Raw genomic sequence first — 21,586 nt, forward strand, 5'->3', positions numbered from 1 at the left:
CCGCTCTACCTGACTTGAAGGGCGAAAAAAATCTAAAAACTACATAACGCTACATCTGTATATTAACAAAGGACAGACGTTGATGCTCTTGTTTACATGCAATCTGAATTGTTTACTTATTTTCACCAGCTGTCTCAAAATAGTTAATTTCCCCTAACAGATTCACTAGTTTCACTCCTGCAACACTAGAAACTAGGCCCAAGAGCTGCAGCTTAACACCCAATCCTATTTGATTGCTAGGGAGAACTGGAGGATTTTTGGCCAATCAGCATTCATGAATACCGAAAACAAAACACTAGCCAGTATTCTAGAAGGGTCTGGATCCCCTTCTTTCTCTCATTCTGATTCACCCAAACTCACTGTTGGTTTATGTAGACAGAGCTGAAATACCTGTAGCTGTTTCAGTCAAATGTGTGTATTTGTTCTCATATCTAATTTAATTCCACATTTAGCCACTAGGGATAGAAATGTTTTAGGCAGATGAATATGACACACACACACACACACACACACGAAAACTCATGCTGAAACATAAACTCGGACAAAATTAAATATAAATAATAACAGAAATTGTACTTCAGTTGCACTCAGACTCACACAGTAGGCTTTGACTAATTATAATTATAAGTGACTTAAGTGGGGAAATATTTTCACTCATGGCCCCACAGGTGCGGTGTGTATCCTTCCGCTGGATGGACCGCTGCATCACCTCACGCTCAGCGGATGGATACTGTAATTAAACTAGCTCCAGTCCAGGTGTGCGCTTGTAAGCAGGTGTGGATTTAAAATGGGGTTAACTGGGCTGCTGCTACTAATATTTTCCCAACTCAAAACTAGGTAGAACGACAAAATGTCAGCGAGACGGGAGAAGACCGCGACAAATCAGCAGGACAAAGAGCAGCAGAGCCAGGAGAGACGCCGGCGTAGGATGGCGCTCTTCATCCAGCAGTTTGAAAAAGACGGTAGGGTTAATTTAAAGCTCCCAGGCCCAAAAACGGGCTCTTCAGCTTGGTTCAACTCTTGTCTCCAGCACAAGAACGGATGAGATATTTAGAGGCTAAACTGGAGAGCATGCTGGCCACCGTGGACAAAATCTTCAAAGTGGAGCTGATGAAGATGCCTCCTTCTCTTCAGAACACCCTCATGGGAGATCTGATCTGCGGTGAGCCTCTCAAAGGGTCCAAATCAGACCAGTTTCCTTATTAATCTGACTCTGCTTTTCTGCTTTAGAGGAGGAAGCATCAGCCAGTGAAGTCTCGATAGCCATCAGGGTGAGTCTGTTGGAATTAAAGGCCCATTCTTTAATAAATGAGATAATTGTGAACTTCTGCAGAACGAGTCCCGTGAAATGGACCAACCTTTCAGACTGATAACCAGCAAGAGATGTGAGTTCAAACTTCACTGATTCATGCATGAAAAATCCTCAGTGCAGTGAGATGGTGGCTGTTTAGTTACAGATGTTTTGGTTTGTACATCATAGTGAAATATTTAAGTATCAAGCAAAGATGCCTGATTAAATACATCATGTAGTTAAAGAACTACCATTAATTGTCTGTTCTAGCCAACTTTGTTCTTTGTAAAACCTACTACTTAACAATTTATAACGGGCATTGTTCCTCTTTTACAGTCGGAAAGGCCCGTTTAAGGTCAAAGCTCAGACTGTCTCAAAGATCCTTATGAAACCAAATCTAACTTTAGGAGTCTATCTCCCTGCAGAGTTTAAAATCTTAACCAAACCTACATTTTTGTTCTATCTTGTGGGTCTCTGTTTTTAAGAGGTTGCTCCTATTTTTATACATTTGCACTTGTTTCTAGCAGGAATGAATGCCTTGGAAAGCCTATTTCACACTGAAGGCATCAATGCAATCATTATTTAACCTTTATTTATCCAGATGAGTCAATTTGAGAACTCATTCTCATTTGCAACAACGATCTAGCTAAGTGGTAGCAGCAACAGACGCATAGTTAGCTCTACACCAAAGACCAACTACTAAGATAAAAATAAGGAAAGATTTATATTTATATATATATATATATATATATATATATATATATATATATATATATATATATATATATATATATGTATATATGTATATATAAATATAAAATCAGATGTACGTTGATCAGAAACTTGATTGCAATTAATTATTGAAGGTAGGTATTGGAGTGTAAGAAGTGAGCTTCAGTGATTTTTCACAGCTCATTCCAGTTGGGAGCAGCAAACTGGAATGAGGAGCGACCAAAGGATGTGCGAGCTTTGGGAATAACCATAGATATTAGGTTACTGGAACGTAAATTGTGCTGGTTGTTGGAAGTGTTAGGGTTGTACTGATAGTTTTGTATATAAATTGATACCAGTGTAACAACCTGTGGGAATGGAGTGATGGCCAGTTAACAAACGAGTGCAGATCACAATGATGAGGTGTGCCTATTTGAGAATGTAGTCAGCTGGAGGGGAGTGGGAGAATACAGCAGGATATGGAGTTATTTTTTTTATTTGGACATGTCTCATCTGATTGCTCTGCAACGTGAATGTTTTATCTCGACAATAAACTCTTGCCTGGAGTTCTACTGTTGTATAGTTGCTAATGCTTAGTTAGCTTCTGCTATCCAAGGCGTTTTCCTGGGTGATAAATCGACAGCCTTCCCCGTCATGAGTCAAGATGGGTGAGTCCATGAATGTTAAGTGATGGTGTGATGTAGATCTGTCAGGATTTTCAAATCCTAGTTTCACCCACAGACATCATGTAACTAGTCACCCCGTGGACTGGTGCTGTCTATTGGAGCTGCTTTAGTGGCTGGCTGCCATCTTGGATGGGTCTCCATTTACCCCAAGTGCATCTGTGGCGCAATCCCAATACTCGCAGTGCACCCTGCGGTCTTCAGCAAAGTGCACTTGGAGAAAGTGCGCAGTAAGGTTTCGTGTGCGAGGTAAACAAGTGTGCAAATATTTGCCGAATTGAGACCGGAACTATTGCGTTTTCGACCGCAAAGCATGCCAGGACGCTGGTCTTGTATTAACTTTAAAACAACCAATTATTTTAAATGATTTGCATTCATTGCTGCTTTGTTTAAAGGTTTCAGAGCATCAACTAATCATCCTAAAATAAACTACCAATACTTTAATCGTACAACACATGTTTTGACAAAAGGCACTTGAGCCTTTTCTCCCACAGGAATGGATTGTGGGTAATACCCTTCACTCAACTTTTCATCAATGCGGACTTAAAGTTTGGATCAAGGGTGCAAAAGGGACGTGATCAACTTCTGCACTTGAGAATCAGGACACCCTACGCACTTGCACCCCTAGTTGGGAGTGCACAATTGAAGGTACACAAATGTTGAAATGCGAGTGTTGGGATTGGGCCTACTTCTACTGAGAAAGGTGTCGACCCAGCTAAAAAAGACACGTTAGGCTTTTTCACGAAACTAGACATAGGAATTGGCATGAAAGGTAATTTACGAAGATTAAATAAATTAAACCGCATAGTCCCATCAGGTAAGCTGGGAAAGTCAGCAGTAATCCCACGTGATCTGTTTTCAATAATGCGTCGCTTGTTGCTACTGTAGGCTGTACAAAACGGGCAGTTGCTAACCCTGCATTGACCCTAGTTGGGTTTAGAGATTGAGGAACCCGTGCAACATGGCGGCTACACGGTTAAGCTTTCCTGCGCCCAATGGGGCTTCTACATATTCATGTCTATGGTTTCACTGTCTATTCTATTGGAAGCTAATGCAGAAGATGGAGGTACAAGACAATTCGCTAAATAATGGCTGATTATAATCAGAAATAAGTAAATGTTTTATGTGTAAGTACTTTTTTTTTAAATGCATCTTGTGTTTTTATATTGTGTGCGGATGTTTATCTAGCTCTGTCTGTCTGTCTGCGTCTGTGTTGCATGTTTCAGAGGGCTGCACTCTTAGGCTACATTTACTATTTTTATGAATGTAGCCCAAAAACCTCGACAAACCGTAGCAGTACAAAGATTTTCCTCTGCAGGATGGTCTAGCCTCAGCAGGCTAGCTTAGCCTATGCTGAGTTTAGGCCTGACCAATAACAGCACTAGAGAAATCTTATGCAGGCTTAGCATCAGAGCTGTGACAGAAAAAAAGGACAAGGATGGCGATGGCTTGAGGTTTGTTTTGAAACGGCGTATGCATCAACCTAAGACGCGTTAGACCAGGACTTTCTTTGAGACATGAGCAGATGGAGGTACTTTAGTGTTTTAAAGATGATGTATTAGCTTCTTGTACAGAGTATGATGGGAGTGCATCGTTGACTTGATTTCTGTAGCAGCGAATACTAACAATTGTCATTGCTTCTAATGGTTTTGTCCAGTTGTGCAGTTTGAAAGAACCAGTAATTCCATCTTAATGACTGGCTGGTTTCAGTGGGTTGTAGCTAACTATACTTCTTCATATTTAGGACGGTTTATCAAGCTAACTAGTTCTGTTGGAGTGATGTCTTGATTCTAATTCCCAGCACCAAGTCTGTTTCAATAGCTCTTAATATTGCAAAACAGCATTTTGTTGTTCAGGGCATCTTTGTATTGATATTGAAATTGTTTAAATATTCAGGTTATAAAAGCAAAATCTGAAGGAATCGGAGGCTGTAAATGGTGCAAACTGTTTCACAGAATTTTTAAAATTCTTATTTTTTCATGTGAAGTGAAATCGTCTGATTCTACACCGCCTGTAGCCCAGAGACCCGCTTCCAAAACTCCCAAGGTGATGTGTGCACAAACATGTCGGCTCTAGCGCTGACTCTTGTTTAGCAAAGGCTGGGTTTGATGTGAAATGGGTTTCCTTTACTTTCAGGGAGGACGAGGGGCCAAAGGGGACAGCGTGTTAGCTGGCAGCAGCAGCACAGGAACTCTGACGTAACACAACATAATAATCCTGTGAGATGGTGGATGATGGAAGGTCTTGACTTGTGTTTAATTACTCTGCAGATCTTCCTCAACGACCATCAAGAGGACTCGGAGCCGACTGACAAACCGTAAAACTCAGGAGCAGATGAACCTGAGAAAACCTAAACTAAGGCGAGTCTGCTGACGGGTGTCCTGTAGGTGGTGCCGGCCCGACTAAAGTGAGACTTGTTACAGGTCCGTTGTGTCTGCTGGGGAGCTGCCCTGTTCCATGGCAGGATCTGCTGCACACGTCACCGTGACGACGGCTCAGGGGCAGGTACGTCATGTTTACGCTCTGGAAATGAGCTTAGGTTTCCACCCCGGGGCCCCTCAACACAGCATGAGTGCTGGTGAGTCTGCATTTCTAATGGAGGAAGTTTCTAGAAGGAGTCCACTTTCTTTTCCAGATGCTCAGCTTTTCTGAAGACTCCAAGGATGACATCAACCTGGACCTACTGGATGATGTTGCCTGGTGTCAGATTCAGAAGCTCTCGGTAACTGACCCACTCGTCCCTCAGCGTTCTCTGATGGGAAACCCGTTGGCTTGTGTGATTATTTTAACTTTGATTTTGGATTTCCAGAAACTGATGGAGTGTTTGTCACGACAGAGTCGCTGCCATCGTTGAATTTATTAATGATTTTATTTTTTGTCATGTAATATCAAATAAAGCTCAAATTAAATATGTAGAATTGTTTGTAATTTTAACAATTGCAGGAAAGAGAACCCCTTCTAAACTTGCGAATCTAAAGCACTTCCTAGAGAGCCATGTTGGGTGGAAATGTAAATGCACAGCAAGCAGGAATTCATGATTTCAATCGACTTTATAGAGAAACAGAAGTTATCAAACGGTACATTGTGATTTTAAAAATCACATCAACACAAACTCTGAGAACAGAAGAACCCAGCACTTCAGTACTGTGGAGCATTTAGTGAAGCTCTGAATCTAAATTTGTTGAGGACGGTAAACAGAGCAACTCAGTCTCCACCTCCATGGGTTCTTCCCTGGGGGTCTGAGTGGAGGCGGGGCTTGATGATGATGGATGAGAGCTGCTGCCTGCAGATGAAACCATCCGAGGGTAAAAAGGACCCACCAGCCAGTTGAGCGGCGTGTTGTTGACCAGGTAATCCATGACATGGTCCAGGGAGTCCTTCATCCTTCCCAGCTGGACTCTGCTGCTGGATAGCACGCTGTCGGGCAGGTCTCCCAGCACCTTCGCTTTGCTGAAACTGAAGTACACCTGTGCTGCTGAGTGGCTGAAGGACAGCGCCTCCTGCTGGATGTGGTTGGGAAGTCCCTGCAGGCCAGAGACCAGGACCAGGCAGGTGGTCTGGAGCTGCTGAGTGAGGGAGCGGGCCAGGTTTAAGGTACGAGACTCGATCACCTAGGAGATGGAACACACATTCAATAACTCCCTAAATGGTCCAAAATAAGCCCATGAGTGGAGAAAGTGGTGTTTGAGATGTCTGAAATGTTGGAGGGAAAGCTCATCTGGATGTCCAGACTGTTCTTTCCTAGTAGCAACAATTGAATTGGCTCTGTGTGTATAATCACCTCTGCTGGGTGACCGTTCTGCTCAGTTGGACTACCAGACTTCCATGTCACCATCTGTTTGGCACTGTGGATGTTCTTGCCATATTGGATCTAGAGAAAACGGCATCCATGGTTATTCACGTGCTTGGGCGAAGCACTAGCTTCACAAGTCAGGAGCGTAGCACACGCACCACATCCATGGTGGAGTTGAGCTCAGAAATGATCCCCATGCTGCGCTGCTTGCCGTCCCGTATCCTGGCCACGGCTCTGGCGTAGGCTCTTCTGCGGAGCTTTGTGGAGAGGCAGCCCAGGCGGACGTAGATGCTCGGCTCCTCTTCAGAGCCCTTCACAGGTTTGGCCTCCAGCTCTGTCACAAGGAACAGAAACATGGCCTTTTGAGATGGAGACATGCATGCTTAAAGTGCCTTCTGTTGGAAATGGATATGCTTAATTTGAGGGTCTGTTTCTAGAAACTGTGGGAAGATCTTTTTGAAGCGGCTTCCTTCTGGAGAAAATTAGCTGCAGGCTTGAAAGCCTGAAGTAGTTATTCAAATTCCATTCAATTCAAAAAAAACTTTATTAATCCCAGAGGGAAATTAGGAGTCTTGTTGTTCTTGTGTACTGATTCATCTTCATGAATAAACTTCTGTTCTCTACCGCTCGGTCTGAACTAGTCTCTGTGTGCCTGGGAGGGTTTTAATATCAAGCGGCTAATGCAAGCTGACATTCTGAAAATCCATAATCTGATCGTGCTTGCCGAGAACCAAATCTCAGCTCCCTGTTGCACTGTAAGAAATGAAATGTGGAGTTAACTTAAACTTGTGTCAACTGGTTCCAATAAACCTTGTTGCTCAGAACGTCACTAACTGCAGTGGATTATTTAGAACACGGCGATGGCGTTTTTTTACTATAGACTTAAAATCGTGTGAGGGGATCAGTAAACGGTGTGAGGTAACTTGTATTATCCACAGAAACAACTCTGCTGGAAATGTTGGAGTAGCTGGACATTCGGGCGTTCCTGTCAGACTCTGAACCAGGAAATGGCTGCAGGCAGTGAAGCAGAAGGCAGATATCTCCAGAGCAACCAGTGACTCCGCCCCCTAGCCGATCAAGGTAGTTTTCCAGGAGCACTACTTGGAGTAACTCAGACCGATGCAGCTTGGCCTGAGCAGTTTCCAAGGACACGGTTCAATATTTGCTCTCATCCTAATTTCAGTCCCTGCTCGGTTGAGGTACCTCAACCCCTGCGTGCCACGGGTTCCCCCTTCCTCTTCCTCACCTATAAGGGGCGCACCCACTTTCTGTCATGGCACGGGCATGGGAGCAAAACCACACGCAGATGTTCTGACTCAACCCATGCTGTACAGAGCTGTTTTAGGCTGAATAGTGCTCATCGTAAACGAGCTCCAGTGGTAAGAACCACGACTCCGTCTTGCCAGGTACCTCAACGGAGAGGGACTAAAATTAGGGGAGAAAATAAAGTGAAAATACCGAACCGTGCTCTTGGAACAATGATTGGGCTGAGCTGTACCAGTCTGAGTTACTCCGAGTAGTGCTCCTGGAAAACTACCCAAAGCTGTTCAACTGGTTTCAGAGTCTGAAGATAATTCACATAGGACAGCATTGTCTCCCTCTGCTGGCCTGAAACGGTAATAGCAGTTTTGTGGTATGATTAGGTACACTAGTGGCACATAGTGCAATGACTGGGGTGGAGTTTACCAATGATGGCTAAAATTAAGGCTAATTTTTTTCAGTTTACTGGCCGTCAATAAAAAGCACAAGAATTTTACTTGTGTTGGCGTCATGAGTAATGTCTTTGGAGATGAAGCAAAGAGCCTAAACCACAGCGAACAGCGGCACAGCCTATGCTCATTGGAGGCTCTGGTAGGGTTGTCTGTAATTCCACCTTCAACCATTGGGAGAGAAGTGGCAAACGTGATACTTTAAGAGTACCTTTACTGTTATGTTTTACATTTAAGCAGCTAGGCTTAGTAGAACCACTTGATTTAACTGGTAAGTAGATTCAACCTTTAAATTATTACAGTGTAATAACACTCCCTGGAAGAACAGCATTGCTGGATGTAAGCAGTCTATTTTCCTTGTCCTGACTCACCCTCTTCCTCCTCCCTAAGAGGCAGATAATGCTCCACTAGACTCTCAGATGTGCTGAGGGCTGTGTCCACCCCACTGCTGACCAGCTGTACCACTCTACTCTCCAAAACTGTGTTCACGCTCCCGCTCAGGACAGCTCTGGTCCTCTCCATCCCGTCCTGCACCACTCCTCGGGTCTTCTCTACAACGCTGCTCAGAGTGACGGAGACAGTGCCCTTGGCTCCAGACACTTTCTCAGTCACAACATCTTTAGCGTTCGTTACGACACCTTTGGCACTGAAAACGATCTGGAAGAAAGGCAGGAGGTTATGAAAGACGGGCCACGGGTTATCATGACTGGTTTAAATCAGTGTTGTGGAATCAGGCTCACCTGCTCAGAAGGCTGATGCAGAATAGGCAAGGTTTTTTCGATCTTGTCCAGACCTTTACAGGCTAGGTTATTGGCAATGGCAACTACGGAAAGAAAAGCATTATGACTCTGGTCCACGAGCCAGTGGGCTGGTACCTAATGACCCTGAACTGGGCGTTGGCTTTTATTGCAACATTCTGTTTCTCAACATTGAGATGAGCCTTCTTACTCTGAGGTTCCAGCCTGCCGATGATGGGTGAGGCGGTGGTGAAAGCCACAGAGGTGATGGTGCGGACTCCTTGCTCTGCAGCTTCACACATACTCTTGATGTAGGGGTGGTTGTCTTTGGTGTTGGAGTACACACTGAACACCATGCTGTAGGTGGAGCTCAGCAGAGGAAGGCTGCTCACCCTCTCCACCACGCTCTGAGGCAAAATACAGTTCCATAGAAAGTAGATTCAGACCTGTTTCACTGCTTGTGAGTGAAAAGTAAGCTAAAGTCAAAAGATTAGAAATCACTGACTGAACTCACTTGGTGTGACATAATTTCCGCTGCTGCCATTTTTCTGTAAACAGATAAAACACATTTTCATATTCCATCGATTTTCCGAAAAGGTCCACCAAAGAAGTAAGCAGGCAACTTAGTGCTGCAGCGAGCCGGTGTAGAGCCGAATACGGTACATCCGTTTGGAAAAGCACCCCGTCACGAGACGAAGCGTAATAACAAGTGAACAGAACATTTACAGACACCTCCGCCTCTGGTTTTCTTCTAGTAAAACCTAAAAACACGACAGCAGGTCTGTGACACTTACCGGTGATGCCGACTTCTCTCCACGTCCTCCAGAAGCTAACAGATGCTCCGAAAGAACCCACGGCTGCCTTATTTATTGCTTGAATTATCGCGAGTTGTCGCGCGATTTGGTGACGCAGGCGACAGTAAACGGTTACGGTTCTAGGTCAAAGGCAAAAGTGGTAAACGGTTGAGACGGGGAATTCCTGTCTGAATTACAGCCTGATTTCAAACAGATTTCACGAGTTAGAGATTTTATGATCAAAACAAGATTGTTTCTGTTCTTACAGCCCCGGACTGCAATTTAAACCCACGTTTTAAGTGTTGAAAGATAACTGAAAATCCAGTTTTTGGAGGCAAACTCTTAGGAAAACAGACTAGACATTATAGAAAACGGGGGTGTAAAAAATGTTTTTAGGATTAAGTTTTTTTCCCAGCAGATGTAAACATGTGTCTGATATTTCAAGTTGTAAATAAATAATTACAGCAAAAAGTTTTTACAAAATACTTTATATTACTTTTAAATACATTTTTAATAGCTTGATGACATTTTGGTACAGAGCTTTGTGTTACAGTCATTTAACACTATTCATTGTACCAGTAAAAACGCTGCTAAGGTCAGTGTTAATCAGCTTGTCTGAAAAGGGAATCAGGATTAAAAAAAGAGATGTTCGAGACAAAAACCTTAAGGACAATTATTGGGTGAATCTACTGGTGAAGGCCCTTATTAGCATGTTTTCATTCTGTCTTCATCATTCTTTTAAAAAGTGAATATTTGTTTCTGCTCCTAAAACTAGGAACAAAATCTGAAAATAGGGTTTAAAATTTGACTCTATACTATACCCTCTGATCCTTCTCCTGAAATATAAAAGTTTTATTCTCATTAAATGAATGTAGTGAAATCCACCATTATCACGAATAGTGTTTTGTTGTCCCTATAGAGGTTATGAGTTGCTGGTTCTATCCAGGAAACTCACAAATCTAGTATTTATCCTTAATAAAGATACTTTTTAATTAAAAATTTTTCTAAACATACCAACAAAGGATTTTGAAGCACTGACATTTATTTGTAACAAAGCTCATGAGCATTAACACTATTACATAAGAGGTCTAGAAACTTCAATTTACTAATTAAATCCAGCTGTAAAACTATTAGTGTGTAAATCTGGACTAAGCTACCAGGAAACCACAAGACAAACATAATTAGAAACTCTTAATCCCATAAGTTTCACAATAGAGAAAGTATTATTTGGGAACACTTAGCGTTGAGCACCCTGGACACTGTCTGTTAAATGGAATGTGAACACATTCATTTTGGTCTGAAAATTATATTTTTATTCCCAAAAGCTCTTTGTGATCTTTGAAAAACATTTGGGGGACCATTACATTTTTATATTATCTAGCACACATGAGTCTGCATCAATGTTCGAATTCCATTTGGAAAATTGGTTTATTTCGCTGTTTTAATGTTGCCATGAGCAGAGGCTTCCACGAGGTGCCCAATATGGGAAGATTTTGAAATATATGTCCCATAGCACAACAGCTTGATGAAGAAAACACTTTAAAATGATAAATTTAGTTTTTTGTCTTGGATGCACTAAAGGTCTTCACGAATGACTCGTTGTCCATGTGATCCAGTGTGCTGTGCCAGGATGATGGCAGGTTTGATGATGTAATAGTGTAATACAACACATCAAAGTGTGAGTCATGCTCTTGTTGTAAAGCCTATCTTTAAATTTGTTTCACAATTTCTAAAACAGGCATGAGCAAAATACTACATGAGGGCCAGAAGTGAACCTTTGAAAATTATGGCCTAGCCTTCAAACCCTCTAAAGACAGTTTAGTCCAAGTTGATCCGAGCAAAGCTAGGACCAAAGTGGCTTGCTGTCATGAGCTTGTCATAAAATTTAAAAACATTTTTATTACTGTTAATTTCACATCACACATTTGTTTATATAGAAGGCTTTTGTTATGAACAAAGAATGGGAGCAGCTAGCTATTAGCCTAGAAATCTAGACATACCATAGCAGAGGCAAAAGGGCTTTTGCTCTGCAGGTTGGTTACCATGATCCATAGCAACGATTGAAAGGATCCTGTGCTTCAGTATGAGTGTGTGGTACGGCAGCTGCACTGTCTACAGAAAAAGACCAGTGTTCTGTGACTAACAATTAAAAGTATATGAACATTTTAACCACAAGTTCACACTAAGGTATTTTCCACCAAGCGTGTAAAGTTTGCTAAAAAGTGTCTTCCAACATATCTATAAATGTTATTTTTCCAAGTCTTTGTTCTCCGTATCTAAGTTAACAAGGTTGTATGGGAAGAAAATGCTGCCCAAAAAGTTATTTTCTAAGGAAATCCAGTAACATCATGGTAAAATTCACACACCGCCATGCTCATTTCAGCTTACACCGTATTTACTTGATTTCTGAACATTTTCACGACTTGATCTGCACCATACACCAACGGTTTACCATTAACAGCCTTCTGTTTGCCAAAGCTGTCTCAGGTTTTCATTTGAAATGATATTTCCTCCATGTGTACTGCCTATTTATAATCCAGTGAGTTTAAAAAAAGTGTATCAAGTGTTAATGCAGCATCATTGGATGCTCCGCATTTGGATGCCAGATGTGGAGGTTTAGTTTAGATTCTTCAGTTGGCAGACACACTGGGATCATTTATTAGCCTTTCGATAAATCAAATCAAGTCCAAATAAAGATGCTGGCTGCAGTAAAACACAAACACCGTGCTGAAGGAAAGTCTTGGCTGGAAGGCTTCAACTTTTAACTGTTAAATAAAGAAATAGCAAACAACTGATTAAATTTTAATGGAGAACATATTGCAGGCCTGCTCCCTCGCCCACTCAGACTCTGCGCTGGACTGAACTTTGGTCTGATTGTATTTTATTGTACACGTCATACTGTTTATGGCTTTGATCGGCCCGGAATCAAAGATCAACCTGCTATAAAGAGTCACGACTCAGATGGATGGCGTGATGAAATCTTGAATATTTCTGTTAAGTTGTCAGAGGTTTAATATTTATTTGATCAACAGTTATGGGCCTTTAAAGTTTATGCAAGAGTAAAGCAGACATCTAGGATAAAGTATTACATGCCGCTGCATCTCCTATTATGTATTAGTGCAGGGATTCCCAAAGTGTGGTGCGCGCACCCCCGGGGGTGCGCGAGGTGAAAAGTGTAATGGCTGCAGAGCTCAGAGAAGTCTGTCAGATATCACAGCGGCACAGCCTATGCTCATTGGAGGCTGTGGTAGGGTTGTCTGTAATTCCACCTTCAACCATTGGGAGAGAAGTGGCAAACGTGATACTTTAAGAGTACCTTTACTGTTATGTTTTACATTTAAGCAGCTAGGCTTAGTAGAACCACTTGATTTAACTGGTAGATTCAACCTTTAAATAATTACAGTGTAATAACACTCCCTGGAAGAACAGCATTGCTGGATGTAAGCAGTGGTCAGACGCATTCCAGCGGAACCACGGCTCACGGGTGTACATGTGAGCACATCTGGGCTGGGCAGAAGTAATTTTACAACATTGGTTTAAATAGCGCCGATAACGAGACGCGGTGACTTAAACGCTGCAAGTTGTGAAGAGTGTTCCATCCGCGAGCCGCATCACCAAGCGGAAAGTGAATGCGTCAAGCATAAACCAAGCTTCATGGAGCTGTGCCGTGCGCGCGCGCACGCACACACACACACACACACACACACACGCACGCACGCATGCACACACACACACACACACACACACACACACACACACACACACAAACAGAGATTCAATAAGCGTGCACGCTGCGCAAACTCCGGTGCGCCGTCAGACTGATGACAGAAATGAGCGCTGCCTCCTCTGTGATAAAAACTTTTAAGAGGTTTTATAACATTTTTCATTCCAGGTCAAATTAAGATATTAGCTTCTATTTCGGAATGACGTATTAAAGTCGGGTCCGCTCCAGCCAGTGACTCCTCATGAACCTGACTACAACTCCTGTTACTGCAGCATTTGTTATTCCAGTCCGCGTGGCAGCGGATCACAGATTCAAATTGAAAGGCAATCGCTTTGTGAAATCCTGCACTTTTCTCCCTCAAACCTTTATTATTTACCAACTACTGTAATGATTCCACCTTGTTCTGCTATGCCTGTCATGTTTGTTTTTTTCTTTCTGCCAGTCCTTCTGTTACTAATCAGCTTCACACAGTTCACCTGAGCCCTTCCTGATTGTCTCCCTGCTGCACCTGTGCGCTCCTCTTTTTAAGCAAAGCTCAGGCCCTGACTCCCTGCCCAACACCCTGCCAGATGATAGACAGCCTTGCGCTAGAGGAGACTCCAGTGATATTTTTGACCACATTTTCTGTCCACGGATTCTGCCTGCCTTGTCCCTCACAGAGTCTTTCGCCCATCTGTCAACTGGACACCGACATTGGCTCTGAACTTTGACTACTGCTTTCCGCTCTACCCCCTGATAAGCATTACTGACTTCTGCCTGCCTGTGTATGACCTTACCTGTACCTCACTTAGACATTGGATTTTGGATTCATGGACTTCTGTTGGGCTGTACTGATTGTCTGTGTCATTCTGAGGAGAGGAGTTGAAATCCACAGACAAGGGAGTTCCCAAAGCTGGCACCAGGACAAAACCAAACTGGCCCTTATGTTTTGTAAAAGAATCACTAACCCTGGTCAAGCACTGGAACCCCTTTAGTGGGAAAGCCCAGTCAGAGGACGCCGTGGATCCTGATAGATTATAAAATGAGGTTTGATGCTCAGAAACAACTCTTGCAGGCATAAAGTCATTATCTGTTGCTCATTGTGTACATAAGACTTTCATTCAGTTTGCAGGTGCAGTCCTCTTTCCACCCTGAGCAAACACAACTCACAGTGATGTGATTTGGGTCACTCCGGTTCACTGTCCTCACTCGACTTCCTTAAAAATCACCAGATGCGGATGTCATCCTGCAGAAAAAGGCAAAAGTTCAAGTGCTTCTTGTTTGTACAGCACTGGTAATAAAGTTGTAGTTGTCATTTCACAATAAAAGCACAATAATCTCAGCACAATTCAGCAAAGAGAGATACTGATTATGAAGCAGAATAAACAATGTTAGAGCTGTTGCTACATTTAGAATAAAAATACACAAAGTAAGTGAAAGAGGTTATGTCTTTAGCTGTGGAAAGAGCTGTGTCTTTATATCCTGAGCTGCATACTTTAGAAGGAAAGGGTTACTGGATTTTATGTAATCTGATCGTCATATTTCAGAAACAATTTATACCTGTTATTATTATTATACATATATCTATAATATAAATATATAAATAACGAGTTGTGTTTTTAATTGAACAAATCTGAGTATAAATGTATTTTCATGCAACATTACTGTAATTACAAATGTTCACCACTGGATGGCACCAATGTAGACAAAGTTTCTGCTCAAATCAATCTTTGATTTGTTTTTCATTTTTGACCCTTCTTTATTAACAACCGTAAATTAATATAGGTCGGTGACTTTGTGGCAAAACGTAAAGCTGAATAAACAACTAAACATCCAGGATCAGCTGATGTGTGATTTCACCACCCAAACAGACTGAAATGACTGTTATCAGTTATAAATAATTGTAATTCCTTGTTTCCTCTGAACTGATTTTAAAATCTATCTTTTAAGTTCATTTTGCATCCCTGCGATCCCATCTGCGAGCAGGAATTCCAGCCTGATATCAGCATCAATTAAAGCAGCAAAGAACAAGTGATCAAGACGATACAAGCTGCACGTTTCCCGAGCCAACGCCATCATCTGGTTTTAGGTAAACCTCGGTGCATGAAGTCATGACTGAGCCAGAGAAATGCGAGGAATAACTGAAAAAATGCCACCATTCATTATTTAGTTAACAAGCTATAAGAGAGCAATAAAACCCTGGCCCGTTCTTGTGTGCTGCACACCGGCAAGATGAAAAGAACAATAAGTGATGGAAGCTTTGACCCACCATGTCCCTGGGGTGGAAGCTGGGTGGGGTCTGTCAGGACAGGTGTGTGGAGATCTCTTCTTCTATTGTGGCCTCTCAGACAGGTAAGGCTGAGGGCAGCGTGCCAACACTCCTGGCTGGGTAACATAATGCTGTGGGCTTCTGGGAAAGTGTCACACCTCAGGGTCACACACAGCCAGAGATGCTGCTGAAGTACAGACTGGAATCATCAGTGAATCCTTCTTGTCATGTCTTTTTCACTTTGGCTGGTTTCTATTCATTTTCTGTCCATTCTTTGATACATCATGACAGAATATTGAGCAGCTTCTAAATAAATTGAACAAGAAGAAGTTTACACGTGAGAATATTGACTACTGTTGTCTATGAAATGAAGCATAGGGTGTGCTGGGGTAAATAAACAGTACATATACGTATTAAAGGGGTCCTCTTATGCAAAATTCACTTCTGCATTCTTTTGTGCTGCCATGCGTTTTTCTACTGCGTCTATAAACGCTCCAAACGTGAAAACCCCCATTCATCTGTTTTCGGACAAACTTTGGTTTTAGGAAATATGTGTCTAAAGTGAGCCCTATCAAAGTCCCTGTTTGTGATGTCACAAATGGGGAAATTAGAATGAAACCCACTCTTACCTTGAAAAGGGAAGGACTTTTGGAAGACAAAGCCTTTAATTCAATTCAAGTTTATTTATATAGCGCCAAATCACAACAAAAGTCTTCCCAAGGCACTTCACACAGTAAACATTCCAATACAGGTCAGGTCATTAAGCCAATCAGTTAAAAGTTTCCTATATAAGGAAGCCAGCAGAATACCTCGAGTCACTGACTAGTGTCAGTGTCTTTACAGCAATCCTCATACTAAGCAAGCATGCAGCGACTGTGGAGAGGAAAACTCCCTTTTAACAGGAAGAAACCTCCAGAGGATCCTGGCTCAGCATAAGCAGCCATCCTCCATGACTCACTGGGGATCGAGAAGACAGAGCAGGCACACACACACACACACACACACACACACACACACACACACACACACACACACACACACACACACACACACACACACACACACACACACGCACGCACGCACGCACGCACGCACGCACGCACGCACGCACACACAATCTGGGTCAGTGCGATCAGGTTTTGTTAATCTTATTGAAAAGGACACCATGGACTTTTCCAAACGTCTTTTGCATCACCCACATTCTCTGGGATTTCTGCGTTCCTTCCATGGAAACCATTATTTGAACAAAAGTCTGTATGAGCCCAGACTGACACCATCTAACCCTCACCGTTCTGACCCAGATGTGGAAGTACCTTTTGCTTCACCTCCAAACACATAAATCTCTCACTTTTACTTCCAGGTGTTTTACTGACAGTTGGCAAACCTAAAAAGCTAACCGCTAGGATTTATATGAGCAATGGAAACAGTAAACAACTGAAACCATAAAGCGGGTAGAGCGCCCTACTACTTCCCATGTGAACCCCCCCCAGTGTTTTTTAGAGCAGTTTCTAGTCGGGGGGGCTGCAGAGTCCTGCACGTTGTTTAAGTTTCTGCCTCAAGAATCACTGAAGCCAGTTTGAGAGCAATAGCTAAGTGTTTACGAACTCTTTAGTGTTGCTTCAAAGCAAAGTCACAGTTATTTGAATGAAAACGAGGTTTCTGCTGTTGATTTTGTACGAGTGGATTTGAACCACAATTTCGACATCACTTGACCAAACAGTTGCAAAACCTTTTGCTGTTAAATTTAGCTCTCTTATTCTTCCCAGCTTCCTCCTCAATCTGCAGCTGAAAAAGTCGGGCATGCAGGAATGAACTAATAAGACAATGTTGGCTCTCGTACAATAACTAACATGTCAACTTTTGTTAAACTCTGACCATATGCTTTTAGCAGGCAGCAGGTACCGATTTACGGACAAGCGTCTCATTAAGCAGAGCTCTGTGCACCTGTCGGATGTAATCCTCAAATAATGAGTCTGGCTCATTAGCTAAGACAACTCGGTGCTATTCCCACTGCGGTGGATTGGGTTAAAAAGTAAGTTAACACCTGTACATGGTCAGAAGTGTGAGAAAAGGTCAGCATGTCATCTGTGTTGCTCTGAGGCGGAGATCTCTTCGGCATTCCTGACCCCGCTCCCGCCTTAATGAGGATTTTCTGTAAAGATTTTCTCTCAGAGAACAAAAACAAGTCTCATAATCCAGAACTGGACCAGTTTCTTTCAGAACTGTGAGGGACAGATATGATTGCTGTGACAAAGATCACACTGATGTGACTCCAACCCTGACCATCACAGCACATTTTCACAGAGCCGTGCAGGGATTACTGGCCGGCTGTTTGTTCTGGCAGAGGCAGCGGTCCACGGTCCAGCCTTCTGGTTGCTGAAAACCGAAGAAAAACCGCTGTGATTCTAACAGAATTTAAAAAGATCTAAAACCAAAGGTCCTCAAAAAGCAGCTGCTAATAGGCACTTAGTAGGAATTAGAATAAAGTTTTTCATGTCCCGTTGTGTGAGTGTGTCTCTGTCTTTGTGCAAGTGTGCGTACATGCGTGGGTTGGCTCTTTGGGCACCTACACAGACAATCTCTTTGTTTTGAAAGTGTTCGCTTAAGTCTTCAGGGGCAGACGGACGCCAAGAACAACGTGGGAAAAGAGTCGTGCTGGTTTTTCTGCTTTCTCTCCAGGCCTTTTCTTTTGGAGTTCCTCTGTCAGCTGGCCTCCAACGCAGCACCTGGGGGGCGCAGGGGTTTAGAAGAAAGCAGAGAAACAAGGTTTGGACGTGTGTACGTGTGTGTGCGTGTGTGTGTGTGTGTGTGTGTGTGTGTGTGTGTATGTGAGAGAGAGGGAGAGAGAAAGCTGAGTGGCAACTCATACAAGGGCCAAGCTGTCATTTCCCAACTTTAGACACTTAAAATAAAATTACCATAAGACATGAAGTGATCTCTGCTCAGGTGGTCTCCATGTTAGCCAGGGCTCTGCTCCATGACAACCACTCTGTCAGGAGCAGCATTCACTATGAGGCTGAAGTATGCAGCGCTCTAATGTTATGCATGCATTTTTGTTGCTTCTCATCCAAACAATTGACTTTTTGTTCACATTCAGAGAAATTTGATGAGTCATGTAGTTTTAAAAAATAAATTTCTTCATGATTCGGCTGCTTTTTCTTTACAAAAAAGCCTTAATCCTACCATGTGACTACATTCTTATACACTGTAAGAAATTAAATGTTGGATTGACCTAACCAAGTTATGTCAACTGTTTCCAAGTTGCTTAAATTAGTATGATGCATGTTTATGTGTTTTTATGTTGAGAGTAAATGTATATTAAACTGTAACTAGGTTTAATGCGCCCATGTGCCGAGTTATACATCACACTTAATCTTTGGTACATTCGCATTAAAATGAGTAATTTGTATCTTTGTGACAAGTTACTGTTAACAAATTCACTTGCTACCAAGATGCTAGCAATCAAGCTAGTTTTTAGCAGACGTTTTTAGGTTTCCCTTGCTGGAAAAACCATCAAAGACCAGCAAGGAAGCCATGCTGGTCTTTGCTGGTCCATGCTGGTTTGGTGCTGGTTTAGCTGGTTTATGCTGGTGGACCAGCATGGACCAGCTTGACCAGCTAAACCAGAAACAAAACACAACATATGCTGGTTACCAGCTATGCTGGTCTATGCTGGTTTTTCCAGCAGGGTTGTTGGTGAAGGTTCTGTCATCCAGGTCATGGTAATCCAAAAGGGTTCAAAGTAACTGGACTTCTTTGATTTCTTGAAGACGTTCCAGCTGTTACAACTCTATAGTTACTAGGTTTCTGTTTGGAGCTGTTGCGTATTAGCTTCAGCTAACCATGGCATGGCCGTTTGCTAGGTTTGGGAGTGTTTAGGGTTAGCTAAATTATGGTTTAGTGTTCTTTCCAGAAAATGTTCAGGAGGTCAGGCACAAGAAGTCCTGGCTCACAGTTAGGGGGAGGTCAGCTATGTTCCCTCACGCCAAAGTCACTTCTCCATTTAACACCTGAAAGTATTCATTTGGAGGAAACAATATTTCAAATATTAGTGAAATAAAATGTGTGTTTGTGTGCGTGAAACATCTACAAATGTGTTCCATCTCCTTCTGTTATTCAAAAGTGAAGCTAAAATATTTTAATGTGGATTTCATTCATTTTGAGACTTAGTGACCCTAAAAGAAAAAAGGGCATTTGGACTTTATTTCTGTCATTTGAAAATGTTTCATTCAGCCAAAAGACTTTTTCAAACCATCGGTGCCAGATGTGTAACTGAACCCTGTGTGTACTATGATGGAATATCAGAATTAGTACCTTCACCATAAAACTGTCATATTCAGTCCTATACATGTGTACTGCCCTCTAGTGGATGATGTGCAGGTGGCGAGGGCCACTTTTATTTGTCTATTACCTCTCCTGCACACAATCGCAATGTTTTTAGGGACTTACAACTTAACATTTCAATATACAACATGGCAGGAACTTTGTAAATAACAGGAGTAAACACTTGGGAGAACTACATGAGGTGTATTTTTGTTGTCTTCCATGCAGGGAGCAGTACATATGATGTGCAGCCAAATTAGGTTTTGACTCCAACTTAGGTGATTCAAAGGTCAGAGTCAAAGAGACTTAATGAAAACACAACATGTTCAGGTACAGGACTGATGTGGAAAAGCAACCAAAGTAAAAAAGAAAAAGAAAAATGAACAAAACGTTAAAATAACCATCAGCAAGGCTGGGGAACTATTGGTCAGGACACTTTTAAAACATTACAAAACTTTCTGTCTCATTGGAAGCTTTCTCTTATTTCTTTACAAGTTAATCTGAGGATTTAATCTGAATTTGGGCAACAGTTTTAATCACAAACCAGTTTGATGAAATGTATGAATATTCATCCCGCGGCTTATTGATTTTAGCTGCAAGCCAGGGTTGGGTTGTAACTCCATCCCTCTCTAAAGGCAGAGTTCACTGACAGGCTGACTGATCACTGGCAGCAGCATTGGGGGGGGGGGTGCTCTGCTGTCTACACTTGAATCCGCGTGGCGCGATGCCTTCAGACAGCACGCCGCGGATGTGACATCCTCGGCAGAAGGTGATGCTTTCAGCTGACAGACAGGAAAGTTGTGCCCCTCAGTAGGCTTGGCATCCGGCACTACGGGGACCCAGCAATGGCCAGGGCTTTAGTTTCCCCTGGAGTCTCGAGCATGAGCACACACACGCACAAACCCACATATACATGTTCCACACAGCCGCAATGGCAATGGGGTGGGACAAGAAAGGAATGCGAGTGGCACTGGAAACAATGATGAGGTGGTGCAGAAACCCTTGGAGGGGTTCTGGGGCTTTATGTTGCAGGAACACTTCAGAGTTTGAGGAAACATCTAGATTGACGTTCTCCAGAGGAAGCTGAGCGGACTGGCTCCTGTTTTTAAGCCCTGCAGAAACCTCTTTCAAATCTTAAAGCACTGCTACATATCAATGTCAGAGGTGCTGCGTGCCGACAGGCTAGGCAGGTAATGGTATGGAGTCCCCAGCAGGGGCGGATTTAGGACTGAAGAAGATCCGGGCTCACACACACACACACACACACACACACACACACACACACACACACACACACACACACACACACACACACACACACACACACACACACACACACACACACACACACACACACACACACACACACACACACACACACACACACACGTGACACGCACTAGTCAACATCATATATATATGTCTTGTACCACATAATTTTTAATCTGAAGCTACATATTAAGCATTTTCAGGGCAGAGTATTGTTCCTGTTAGTGTTTAGTGTGAGATGATAGTAAATATTCCCTTTCTTTCTCCAACAACGTTACCTGATAGTAAGCTAACTTTAGGCAAA

The 21,586-nt window shown here is 42.7% G+C and overlaps 2 protein-coding genes across 3 annotated transcripts; one reads left to right on the plus strand and one right to left on the minus strand.

The window, feature by feature from the left end:
- Positions 1-698: 698 nt before the first annotated feature.
- LOC129165150 (borealin-2-like) lies at positions 699-5,603 on the plus strand. Its single transcript, XM_054747540.2, has 10 exons — positions 699-962; positions 1,031-1,162; positions 1,231-1,271; positions 1,334-1,385; positions 4,673-4,731; positions 4,822-4,883; positions 4,956-5,045; positions 5,109-5,190; positions 5,321-5,407; positions 5,495-5,603. The coding sequence occupies exons 1-10, from the start codon at positions 851-853 to the stop codon at positions 5,537-5,539; spliced, it is 762 nt and encodes a 253-aa protein (XP_054603515.1). The 5' UTR covers positions 699-850; the 3' UTR covers positions 5,540-5,603.
- A 113-nt stretch (positions 5,604-5,716) lies between these two features.
- Positions 5,717-9,840, minus strand: plin2 (perilipin 2). 2 transcript variants are annotated; one of them, XM_015946515.3, is made up of 8 exons: positions 9,719-9,840; positions 9,439-9,472; positions 9,136-9,331; positions 8,928-9,010; positions 8,559-8,844; positions 6,637-6,812; positions 6,467-6,556; positions 5,717-6,296 (listed from the first exon to the last, which is right to left on the minus strand). In XM_015946515.3, the coding sequence occupies exons 2-8, from the start codon at positions 9,466-9,468 to the stop codon at positions 5,841-5,843; spliced, it is 1,317 nt and encodes a 438-aa protein (XP_015802001.3). In that variant the 5' UTR covers positions 9,469-9,472; positions 9,719-9,840; the 3' UTR covers positions 5,717-5,840. The 2 variants fall into 2 exon arrangements, with proteins under 2 accessions (XP_015802001.3, XP_070403994.1); XM_070547893.1 differs by having other exon boundaries at positions 9,430-9,472; positions 9,719-9,816.
- Between the last annotated feature and the right edge of the window lie 11,746 nt (positions 9,841-21,586).

This window comes from Nothobranchius furzeri, chromosome 2 (assembly GCF_043380555.1).
Source record: "Nothobranchius furzeri strain GRZ-AD chromosome 2, NfurGRZ-RIMD1, whole genome shotgun sequence".
In the NCBI taxonomy this organism is placed as follows: domain Eukaryota; kingdom Metazoa; phylum Chordata; class Actinopteri; order Cyprinodontiformes; family Nothobranchiidae; genus Nothobranchius; species Nothobranchius furzeri.